The sequence below is a fragment of the Diabrotica virgifera genome, chromosome 3 (genome assembly GCF_917563875.1).
Source record: "Diabrotica virgifera virgifera chromosome 3, PGI_DIABVI_V3a".
Classification (NCBI taxonomy): domain Eukaryota; kingdom Metazoa; phylum Arthropoda; class Insecta; order Coleoptera; family Chrysomelidae; genus Diabrotica; species Diabrotica virgifera.
In genome coordinates, this window is record NC_065445.1 from 169,679,804 (window position 1) to 169,693,184 (window position 13,381).

The window sequence follows — 13,381 nt, forward strand, 5'->3', positions numbered from 1 at the left end:
TGAAATTCAATTCTGATATCTTTGGCATTTCTAGTAGAACAATTTCCAACCTGTCTACAAATTCCCTGAATTTTATATGTTCCTTATCCGTCTGGCTTTCAGTATATAATAAAGAGGTTTTTAAAAGGTAATTGTGTAAAATGCAACATACCTTTGTAATTGTACACACTTTTTCAACACCTACATTCTAGTGTGTGTTCTAGACACATCTACATTGTTTTGGTAAAATACGGAATCTATTAGGAAGAACATCAAAACTATTCTCTACAGTTTTTCTAGCACGGCTGACTCTGTAGATTTAAATTCTTTGTTCATTTGTTAAACATTGAGACCTATAGGATTTCATTATATTTTTTTACAAAGACATGAGAAAATTGGTTTATCTCTTCCTGGTAAACATTTTGCAGGAGGTAATTGAAGGCATTGGTTTGTCAAAGATGCTGACAAAGCTTTCCTTTGAAAACACCTCCATCACTAACAGGATCATTTCTTCCTATACCTACAATAAGAAATTGACCATCACCATCTACTACAGCAAAAAGTACAATGCTGTCAGTTTCTTTATAATTTCTATAGTATGCCCCATCCCTTTGGAGAGGTCAAACGTTTACATGTTTTCCATCTATAGGTCCTAGACAATGTGGAAACTGCCATTTGCTATTAAACTTATTGCTAATCTCCTGCCATTCTTTTGTTTGTGGTATCTATAAGAAAAACAATTTGATTTAATTAATATTTTGACTTTAGCAAATTTAAACATCTACTTGTGTGTATTTTATGTACGTACATAAATACGAAGCCTTACGTATTCTTTTTCTAAATTTTGTATGATTGCGTTTACTTCTATGATTACACAAAGTGTATTGTGTGCAATTCTCGTGGATTAGCTTAAACTTTTTAATGTGACCCCTGTGCCTATATAGCGTAAAGCAACCATTAATCCATTAATACAGTTGAGTCCGCGAGTCTTTGCCCGTGCGTCATTAATACCTGGTGAGATAAAACACATACTTTTTATTTAGCATCATTCTCTTCCACGCATGAAATTAATGACAAACTAGCTGCCGCCTGTTATTAAGTAAAAACACATGTTATTTTTATGAACGATTTAGACTCAGTGTATTGAAAAGAGATAGATACAAAGAAAGACGATTGGAGATGTCTTCACATATTTTAAGTACAATTTCTGACGTTTTGGTTTGTTTACTTTTGTGGCTGTCAGTTTGTTGAATTTTTTGCTGTTATTTTGTCGAATTTTTGCATTTTGAAGTTTTTTATAGTATACAAACAGTTGTTTTCACAACTAATTTTATATTGGAGTTAAAAATTTTGTAATAAGTTTATGTTATTTTACGATAAATTTTGACAACGTACAAAGCTAACCTCATTGTTGACACAGTTGAATGCTTGTGTTTAAGGTTCCGCCAAAGTGAATAAAATAACAAAAAGAAAATATGTTATTGAATTTTTTTATAAATTGTTTATTTATTTATTAATCAATGATAATAAAATAATTTATTAAGCTACTTCAAATGTAGCTGTAATTACGCACCAAAATTTTAAAGCAAAACTTAAATTTTACATTCTATTTATTTGATAACGTCAAATTTTATAATAACCCGTGATCGGAATAATATCCATTTGCCGTTGCGTTTAGTAAATTTCCGACTTATTTCGTATGCTTTAAATGATGACGCACGGGTAAAGACTCGCGGACTCAACTGTATATTGTTTAAATATAAATACTGTTAATTCAATAATTGATTTGTACCTGTTCGCACTACTCATGATTTCACGCATAGATATATTTAACTATAAATACAAAGTATATATATAAAGTATAAATATAAATTTATAGTTAAATATAAATACAAAAATAAAAATCCAGTTTTTGTGGTGAAACAAATTAAACGATTGTTAATGGGACCCAAAAAGCGAAAATGGATTCCGCTTCGACGGCGATAAATCGGAATATTCTGCAATCTAACGAACCTATGCAATGTGACGCAATGGGTACTAGTCAGCAGCCAGTGGCGTACGCTCCAAAATACCAAATGTGCACTGATCAACAATTACAAGGTAATATGCAAATTTCTCAACCATTAAACACATCTTACTCTCAACCCTTAAAGCAACCCCAATATACTAACCCACCTTCCACCTCATTAAATCAAACCGAATGGAAAACAGTCGAAAACTCCAACAAAAGACATCGAACTAGTCCAGACAAAAGAATTGTAAAGCAAACAAAAATAAACGATTACTGGCTGAACTCGCCGACTACCACTTCTAACAGATTCGAGGCACTAAATAGCGAGTCAAAAGATGATGAAATAAATGACAATGAAAGCACAAGTGAAAAAGAGAAAATAACCAAACCGCCTCCAATATTTATTAAGGGGGTTAAACACATACCCCCACTTATCGAATTACTAAACCAAATTGCTGAAAATAATTACGAATTAAAAGTTCTTAGCTCCGATCAAGTTAAACTTCAGCCAAAATCTGCTGACTACTATAGTACAATAACAAAAGCCCTATCGGAAAAAAAGACAGAGTTTCATACTTATCAAATAAAAAACGAGCGCAGTTTCAGGGTTGTTCTTAAGAACATGCATTACTCGATGGACAAAAATCTTATAAAAAAGGAAATAGAAGAGAAAGGCCACACTGTTAGAAACATTTGGAACATCAAACACCCTAAAACTAAAGATCAGCTATCACTATTTTTCGTCGACTTGGAACCTTCTGATAATAATAGAAATATATATGACATTGAGTTCTTATTAAACCATAAGATTAAAATTGAACCACCGTACCAGAAAAGAGAGATACCACAATGTTCTAGATGTCAACGATACGGACATACCAAATCATACTGCCACCTTAGACCACGATGTGTAAAGTGCACAGGGGATCATGCAACAGAGCAATGCACTAATAAAGAAAGAAGTGCCAACGTCAAGTGTGTACTCTGCGAGGGAGACCACCCAGCAAACTACAAAGGTTGCAGGGTATACAAGGAGCTACAAACGAAAAAATTCCCAACTATTAGACCCAGGCCTAGCATGCCAATTAATCATGCACAACATGTCCAAGCAGGAGTTACCTACGCCCAAATCGTTAATAACTCACAACAAATTACGAATAGTAATACAAACCAAACAGAAGTAATTACTACCAATACTCCCGCCTCAAATGACATGGCTGAACTAAAGAATATGTTAAAAGTCCTGATGGAACAAATGGGTACACTGTTAAACCTTCTCACCACCGTCGTCACTAAATTAACAAAATGATCAAATTCTTGAAAATAGCTATTTGGAATGCCAACGGGCTAACAAATCATGCTCAAGAAGTTAAAGCTTTTATACTAATACACAACATCGACATAATGTTAATATCTGAAACACACTTTACAAATAGAAGCTATCTGAGAATTCCCAACTATGCAATATATAACACCAAACATCCAGATGGCACTGCACATGGAGGAACTGCAATCATAATTAAGTCATCTATAAAACACCACGAGTTAAATAAGTTTAAAAGAGACTATATACAAGCAACAAGTATTAGTATAGAAGACTGGAACGGTCCTTTAACAGTAACTGCAATATATAGTCCACCACGACATACGATAGCCAAAAATCAATACCAAGAATTCTTCAACACACTTGGAAACAGGTTTCTAGCAGGCGGCGATTATAACGCAAAACACACTCACTGGGGATCCAGGCTAATAACTCCGAAAGGTAGGCAATTATACATGGCAATGGAAACCAACAACCTTAAATACATATCTACTGGCGAACCCACATACTGGCCCACAGACACAAACAAAATTCCAGATTTGGTTGATTTCTGTGTGACTAAAGGAATACCACTTGAATCCCAGACAGCACAATCTTGTTTCGATCTTTCATCCGACCACTCTCCTGTCTTGGTCATGATATCTACGAATATCCTCGAAACACAACCTCCACCATATCTAAGTAGTAAATATACCAATTGGATTAAATTCCGGGCTATCCTTGATGAGAGACTGGACCTAAACATCCCACTAAAATCGGATGGCGAAATTGACGAAGCAGTAAATCAATTAAGTAGGATAATTCAGAAAGCTGGCTGGCAGTCAACACCTAAACAACCAAGAACAATCATACACAAAGATTTACCCAACGAAATAAAAGAAAAAATCGCAGAAAAAAGAAGACTAAGGAAAGTATGGCAAAGAACCCGTGCACCCCAGGATAAAAATAGATTAAACCAAGCTACAGCGCGACTAAAAACTTTGTTAAACAACAATAAAAACAACGACATAAAACGATATCTACAAAATCTATCTGCTACGGAAACCTCCGAATACTCGCTATGGAAGGCAACACGAAAGATTAACAGACCACAACTCTCTAATCCGCCTATCCGGGCCAGTAACGGACGATGGGCTAAAAGTAACAACGAAAAAGCTACAGTCTTTGCCAAATACCTGGAGGAAGTGTTCCAACCACATGCCCAAAACAACAACTCTGATGCAGAAGATAATATTCAATTGTATTTAGAATATCCATACCAACTAGAAGCACCGTTGGAGAAATTCACAGCCAAACAAGTTTTCAACAAAATCCAAACAGATATGAATCCGAAAAAGTCCCCAGGGTTCGACTTAATCACTGCAAGAATTTTAAAAGAACTTCCCAAGAAAGGCGTGCAATATTTGACACAGATTTTTAACGCAATCTTAAGAACTGGTTACTATCCCCTTTTGTGGAAAGTGGCACAAATCATCTTAATACCCAAACCAGGCAAGCCTGTAGAAGAAGTTAAGTCCTATAGACCTATCAGTCTACTTTCAGTGATGTCAAAGGTTTTTGAAAAACTCTTACTAGACAGATTACAGCCAATCCTCGTGGAAAAGCAGCTAATACCCAACCACCAGTTTGGATTTAGACAACAACATGCTACCACCGAGCAAATTCATCGAGTCTGCAATTCCATAAACAAAGCCTTAGAAGAGAAGCAATACTGCTCTGCAGCCTTTTTGGATGTCTCGCAGGCTTTTGATAAAGTCTGGCACACTGGCTTGCTATACAAAATAAGAAAAGTCCTTCCTCTCAACTACTTTCAAATCCTCAAGTCCTATCTCTCCGACCGCCATTTCCTTGTAAAAGTTAAAGATCAGTGCACTAACTTATATCCAATCAACGCTGGAGTACCTCAGGGTAGTGTCCTTGGACCAGTTCTCTACCTACTCTACACAGCAGATCTTCCTACAAGCCAAAACATCATCACAGCCACATATGCAGATGACACAGCAATCATTGCAGCTCACTCAAACCCGTACATCGCCTCGCAACTGCTCCAGACAAATCTCGACAGTATAAATATCTGGTTACAAACATGGCGAATTAAAGTAAACGAAAGCAAGTCAGTACATATAACGTTCACTAATCGAAAAGATACGTGCCCAACCGTCTCAATAAATAATCAAGTACTACAACAAAAGGATGACGTAAAATACCTAGGTATGCACTTGGACCGCAGATTAACGTGGAAGAAACACATATTCACGAAAAGAAAACAGTTGGGTCTGAAACTCAATAAAATGTACTGGCTGATAGGAAAAAGGTCACAACTGAGTTTGTACAATAAAATTTTAGTATACAAGGCAGTGATTAAGCCAATATGGAGCTATGGTATCCAACTGTGGGGATCTGCGTCGAGATCCAATATCGACATCCTGGAGAGATTCCAATCGAAAACCTTGCGCATTATCACAAATGCACCGTGGTACATGCCCAATGAACACATCAATCGTGATCTCCAAATGAAGACTGTCAAAGAAGAAATTGCCAGTTACGCCCAAAAATACGACATCCGACTACAAAACCACCCCAACAGGCTAGCGAAGAACCTAATGAGACCCCAGGCAAACAGAAGGCTAAAGCGCCACACTCCAAGCGATCTACGAACAAGATTTTAAATTTTAAATTTTCAAAAATATTTTATTTATTATAGAGTTTTATTTATAGGGTTTTATTTATTGGTCACAAATAATTTTGTTAAGTACTAAAATTATGATTTTATAGGTTATTGTCACTGGACAGTCTCCTGCAAGTCTCTTTTAATTGTTAAACAATTTACTTATTGTAATCATTATTACAGATTGTAAATAAATGGGATGTTAAAAAAAAAAAAAAAAAAAAAAAAAGATATATTGTTTTTTTATTGTCTTCTTGGACATAGTTTAGTTTTTATTAGAGCTTTCATTCCATGAAAAAAAGCAAGGTATAGCCCACATTCTAAGTTTTTTCTTTTCTGTTTTTTCAGCCTAATATGCCTGAACAATGCCAATACTTGACAAAAAAGTCATAACTCCTTTTAACCTTTTTATTTTCATTGTGGAGGATAAGAAAAATTTGAATTTTAAATAAAGTACAAATAAGACATTAGATAACCCTCAATAAAAAATTTGATCAAATTAGACTGTTAGTGTGGCAGCTAGATTTTTAGAATTTGAACAAACTGCCGTTTGTGACGTCGTTTTCTCAGTTTGCTCAAACTGTTTGATCAAATTATTTGATGTCTGACACGGACTTTAGCGAGAATTGCCAGTAGATGAACACAATCAATTTAAATGACTTGACCTTAAATATCTTATTTTTACGTCCCGCAGAAGCTATATACCAATTTTCAGAAAAATCGAGGATCCAAAATTTTTTTTGCTCCAAAATTGAGTGATTTGACATGGAATTACCCTTTAATCTACAACTACAATATTATGACAGACGTCAGTTACTAATTATGCTTTTTCTCATGAGCATCTTTCAGTGCGTCACAGTTTTTCGATTTCATTTCATGTGAAAGAAAAAACGCACGTCGGTGATTACATTTCATTGGTGACATTTATAACATTTATTCTAGTTGTCAATAGATGGCGCTATAATCGAAAAAAATTATTTACGAATTATATAATATATCTACGAATATAATCTGTACAATTTATAAGACTATACAAATCAAAGAAAATACCATTTTATAAATGCAATAAACACAATTGATTTGTTTTTATGCCAAATTGCAAATAAAATGTGACAACTGTCAGATTTAACTAAAATGTCATGTCACTAAAATGTATATTATCACTGACTTACCTTTTTTTCTATCATTTGTGACGCACTGAAAAATGCTCATGAAAAGAAGATTGCCATTTACCATCTGACCAAATATAATAATGACGTCATATATATAATCGTCACTACTAGCCAATAAAATGCTCACTGTAATAGGAATGGCATTTCAAAAAAATATGATTATTCCCTATATTTATATTTTTTTCAAATTTAGAACAAGGGGAAAATTACGTGCATTGCTTATTGCTTGACTTCTAGTTTACCCATGTATCTAGTAGCGTGGCGTTTACTGTATATTTAACTGCATACGTTGAGATAATTAATTATGTACATATTTCAATGTTTTTAGGACTGCTCTTCATGTTAGACATTGGGTACAATGGGCTGTACGCCAGTTTAATCTGACTAATATAAAACTGAACGACTGGTTAATGGACGGCAAGCAGTTGGTTGCTCTGACTATCGAAGACTTTCAAAAAATCGTTCCAAGCGATCCTGGAGACATTTTCTGGACGCATATTGAATTATTAAGAAAAATGAAGCTTGTTGGTAAGTTTTTGTGATATTGTTTTATATTGCCGGGTGTTTATTTCCTGGGTGTTCTATTTATTTTGTTAACAAAAAGTTTATAGATATTTGGGTTACGTTACTTACTATAGATTAAAGTTATTAGAGCAAATGAGAACTACAAAAACGTGGTCTCCCTACATAACATAAACATCGAATCAGTGGATGTATCTCTAAAGTTATTAGATACTTATAATTGGAAATATCAAGTAAAACTGTGAATATATTAAGTATCGAGTTCAGAACTCAAAAAATAGAGGTATCACCCTTTATAATTTGGTTCTTATACACAATCTAAAAATATGCAAAGCAACTCTTTGTTTGTGAGGGAGACATTTTATAGACCACTTTTTAACTAAATTACATCAATGCTCTAGCGGGGGCGGACACAACCCCCAAAATCTTTAATGGCAAGGGGGTTGAGTGATACCTCATTTAAAAGGTCGTTCAACCACCTTTTCAAAAATACCACATACATTACATTTCTTTTGGAAAAGTAGTACTTTCCAAAGTACTTTTGGAAAAATCAAGGGAAACCGTAAAGGTACTAGGGCAGTCCGATAAGTCTTAGCCTCTCCGCCTGATGGCGCCACTATCGCAAATGAAGTGTACTATCATTTAATGCTTTCTAGTCGACGGCTAATGTGAAAATTTTAGCCAAATCGAAATTATAGTATTGTTGTGATTGCGTGTGGAAGTTAGCGTGTCCGAGGATTTTAATAAAATGGAAAAAGAACAATACCGGTCGGTGATTCGATTCTTGTTTTTGGAAGGGAAATCACGCAGCGAAATCAAAGAGCGCTTGGATGCTGTGTACGGTGACTCTTCTCCTTCGATGGCAACTGTCAAAAATTGGTTTAATGAGTTTCAACGTGGACAAACTTCGGTTTTTGATGAGCCACGCGCAAGTGCCCCGAAAATGGCTACCTCGGAGAATAACGTGACAAAAATCCACGACCTTGTATTGGCAGACCGCCGACTGAAGGTGCGCGAGATAGCTGACACAGTAGGCATCTCGAAAGACCGCGTAGGTCATATCCTGCATTAAATTTTGGGCCTGAGAAAACTGTCGGCGCGATGGGTGCCGCGTTTGCTCACTTCAGACAATAAGCGCAACCGTGAGACCACTTCAGAGCAGTGTTTGACGCTATTTAAGTGTGATCCAAAGGAGTTTTTACGTCGTTTCATAACCGTCGGCCCAACATGGATTCACTGGTATAAACCAGAAACCAAGGAACAGTCAAAAGAATGAACATAACCCGGCGAACGTTCTCCGAAAAAGATGAAGACTGTCCAATCGGTCGGAAAAGTGATGGCCAGCATTTTGTGGGATTCACAAGGTGTGATCTACATCGACTACTTGGAGAAGGGCAAAATGATCACAGGACCCTATTATGCCGAATTATTGGGCCGATTCGACGCCCAATTAAAGAAAAAACGACCCCATTTGGCAAAGAAAAAAGTGCTCTTCCACCATGACAACGCACCGGCTCACCCCTCCGCCGTCGCCATGGCCAAATTTTTCGAATTGGGCTACGAACTGTTGCCCTATCCACCGTATTCTCCAGACTTGGCCCCGTGCGACGATTATTAGTTTCCAAACTTGAAAAATACAATCCCTTTCGTTTTCTATATTCGTCGTCTGCTATCTTATTAATTGAAAAAGTCGCAGATTAAGGATGTACCAGTAAGAACTTTCAACACGAAAAATCTCAATTTTAAAATACTATTTACCATTTTTAATTCTTATTAAATTGGTGGATTCTGCATCTGAGATTCTTCAATTTGTTAGTAGATGTCGCTGTGTCGCGTCTGATGGGAAATTTGAATTATTTTTCAGATTCCCTTTAAAATGATGGTAGAGCTGTTTTTCGGTCCAGAGGTAGGCACACTAACGAAAGCTACTGAGGACGCCTGAAATGGTAGAAACAGCCTGTCTAGCTGGTGTGCAACCCTCTGAATCGAAAACAAGCAAAACCATCATTTATTATTTTTATTTCCTTTACTCGGATTTGAGTACTGAAAGTTCCTCTGCTGTCCGTTTTTCCTAGACGAATGAAAGCGAAATGTGATCGTTTCCCTTTCGTTTTCTTTATTCGTCGTCTGCTGTCTTATTAATTGAAAAAGTCGCAGATTAAGGTTGTACCAGTAAGAACTTTCAACACGAAAAATCTCAGTTTTAAAATACTATTTACCATTTTTAATTCTTATTAAATTGGTGGATTCTGCATCTGAGATTCTTCAATTTGTTAGTAGATGTCGCTGTATCGCGTTTGATGGGAAATTTGAATTATTTTTTAGATTCCCTTTAAAATGATGGTAGAGCTGTTTTTCGGCCCAGAGGTAGGCACACTAACGAAAGCTACTGAGGACGCCTGAAATGGTAGAAACAGCCTGTCTAGCTGGTGTGCAACCCTCTGAATCGAAAACAAGCAAAACCATCATTTATTATTTTTATTTCCTTTACTCGGATTTGAGTACTGAAAGTTCCTCTGCTGTCCGTTTTTCCTAGACGAATGAAAGCGAAATGTGATCGTTTCCCTTTTGTTTTCTATATTCGTCGTCTGCTGTCTTATTAATTGAAAAAGTCACAGATTAAGGATGTACCAGTAAGAACTTTCAACACGAAAAATCTCAGTTTTAAAATACTATTTACCATTTTTAATTCTTATTAAATTGGTGGATTCTGCATCTGAGATTCTTCAATTTGTTAGTAGATGTCGCTGTATCGCGTTTGATGGGAAATTTGAATTATTTTTCAGATTCCCTTTAAAATGATGGTAGAGCTGTTTTTCGGCCCAGAGGTAGGCACACTAACGAAAGCTACTGAGGACGCCTGAAATGGTAGAAACAGCCTATCTAGCTGGTGTGCAACCCTCTGAATCGAAAACAAGCAAAACCATCATTTATTATTTTTATTTCCTTTACTCGCATTTGAGTACTGAAAGTTCCTCTGCTGTCCGTTTTTCCTAGACGAATGAAAGCGAAATGTGATCGTTTCCCTTTCGTTTTCTATATTCGTCGTCTGCTGTCTTATTAATTGAAAAAGTCGCAGATTAAGGATGTACCAGTAAGAACTTTCAACACGAAAAATCTCAGTTTTAAAATACTATTTACCATTTTTAATTCTTATTAAATTGGTGGATTCTGCATCTGAGATTCTTCAATTTGAAAAATACACTCGCTGGGCAGAAATTTAAGTCGAATGAGGAGGTCGTCGCCGCCACGGAGGCCTATTTTGCAGACCTCTAGAAAAGGTATTTTTCAGACGGGTTAAAGAAGTTTGAGCTTCGCTGGGTAAAGTGTGTCTAGCTAAAAGGATACTATGTAGAGAAATAAATTGTCACTTTTCCAAAATGTTCCTTTTTCTTTTGTAGGCTAAGTACTTATCGGACTGCCCACGTATTAAGTATCAAGTTCAGAACTCGAAATTTTTTTTGGAGTATTGAACTCCAAATTGAAGATTTTTTTGAGTATTGGAGTATTTTGAGTATTTTTGGAATATTTTTTGGAGTATTTTTGGAAAAATCAAGTAAAACCGTAAAGATATTAAGTACCGACTTCAGAACTCCAAAAGTTTTTTGGAGTATTGAGTCCAAGATTTTTCCAAAAGTACTGAAAAGAAATGTAATGTATGTGCTATTTTTGAAAAGGTAGTGGAACGACTTTTTAAATAAGGTATCACTCAACCCCCCTTTCCATTAAAGATATTGGGAGTTGTGTCCGCCCCCGCTAGAGAGTTGGTATAATTTAGTTGAAAACTGGTCTACAAAATTTCCCATCAGAAACAAAGTTAACGGTTTTTGCATATTTTTAGATTTTATATAGGTACCAAGTTATAGAGAGCGGTACCTTTTCAAATTGACAAACTGTATATTCAGTGTATAAATAGCACAGCAGTAGATACTACCAAAATCATTTTGATAATTACGCCAGTCAATGAGAGCAAGAACAGGATATTACCTCCGAATTCTATCCTACTGCATGGATTTTAATGAAATTTTGGGAAAAGCCTCTACTTATCCCCTAATTCAAAGTCTAAAATAAAAGCTTAAACACTGTTGCATAATTTTTTTTGAAAACTCAATAATTTTTGAGTTATTCGTGGTTGAAAATTGGCCATTTTCATTGAAAAATGACACCATTGAAATTATAGAGCGCATTTTTAAATTTTTTTTTAAAAATCTTCCTTTTTCTCCATGTAACTTGAAAATAATAAGAGGTTTAGTAATGAAATACAAAAACAAAATTTTTATCTAAAGAAATCCTACATTTTTGTACTATATCATTTTCGATTTACATGGAGAAAAAGGAAGATTTTTAAGAAAATTTAAAAATGCGCTCTATACTTTGATATTATTTTCTTCAAAAACCATTCATTCAAGGTCGAGGCCCTCTAAGGGCTGTAGCACCAAGATGATGACGATGAGGATATCACTATAATCATTCTCATGTTATTTTTTTGCTTTATTGAAATCACATCTGTTTTTTTTAGCAACGAAAAAGGAAGATCCACCCAAAAGAATCCTTCCTAAAATTGTAAAGGTAAATAATAAGGTATTTAATACAAATAATTTAACTTATATATTTTTTAACTAACCTATGTTTTAGACTGGAAAAAAAGATTTGAAAATTCTTAATTATTCGACAAACATTAGGTACTTTGATCCATCAATGACTTTAAATAATAAAAATGGAAGTAATGGTCAAATACAACTCTGGCAATTTCTTCTGGAATTACTGACTGATAGGCAGCATAAGAATGTTATTCAATGGATAGGTTTGTATATGTCTGGATTACTTTTATTCTTTTATACAATTTATTTTCTTCAGTGTCTGCTTCTTTTTCCTTTACTTCCCTATTTTCGCCGTTGTAGTAGTGTAGTAGTGCGTTTCTCTCATTATATTCCCATACCAGTATATCCTGTACAGGTAAATCTTTGGTTATTTTTGGTAATACTAACGCCTCGGTTTCCATCGTGAAGTTACTTTGGAAGTGGGTTTTAATGAGTAGCTTCATGATTCAGTTCGCTGTCTTTTCTCCCGACGAGCCTATTCCTGATATTGTTGCCTGTATTGGCTGCCTATGTGTTCCTAACGCTGTCGCCGCTTGTTCCGTGATAAATGAACATTGTGAACCTTGGTCTATGAGTGCTCTCATTATGTGAGAGTCTCCCTTTGCATCTTTTATGCGTACAATTGCTGTGGCAAGAAGGGCTTTTCCTTCCTTATGGATTGCACAGTTAACTTAATTCTGACCTCGTTGTTGTGTGTTGCCGTTCCTGTGCCCATTGTTCGCTTGTGTATGTTCTCGCCTTCCGTTGTTCGGTTCTCTTGTATTGCTCGAATAGCTGTTTCCTCCCCTGTAACTGTCAGGGTGGTACCCATTTCTCCTATTGTTCGAATCTCTTCCATCTCTTTCTTGTATGTGTTCTCTTTTCCTCTCATTTGGGTTCTATTGCCCAGGTTTTTTGTTTCGTAATGTATCATTGTGTGGTGCTCTCCTCCACATTGTTTACATCTCTGCTGTGAGGGACATTGTTTTTCCTTCTTATGTGCTAAGCAATTCGTACACCATCCTTTTTCTTTTATTATTCTGCTCCGGTCTCTTGTACTGAGCTACAGAAATTCCCTGCAGTGTGCTACTCCGTGATCTCCGTTGCACATTACACTATTTATTC

The 13,381-nt window shown here is 35.7% G+C and overlaps 1 protein-coding gene across 3 annotated transcripts in view; it reads left to right on the forward strand.

Moving 5' to 3' along the window:
• Positions 1 to 13,381, forward strand: part of LOC126881389 (DNA-binding protein Ets97D) — a 95,358-nt gene that overhangs the window by 67,605 nt on the left and 14,372 nt on the right. For 2 of the 3 annotated variants that reach the window (XM_050645635.1, XM_050645633.1), the window contains exons 6-8: positions 7,483 to 7,682; positions 12,196 to 12,257; positions 12,312 to 12,480. In XM_050645635.1, the coding sequence (XP_050501592.1) occupies positions 7,483 to 7,682; positions 12,196 to 12,257; positions 12,312 to 12,480 (431 nt within the window). The remainder of the gene's footprint in view (positions 1 to 7,482; positions 7,683 to 12,195; positions 12,258 to 12,311; positions 12,481 to 13,381) is intronic. The other variant, XM_050645634.1, reaches the window with a different exon arrangement.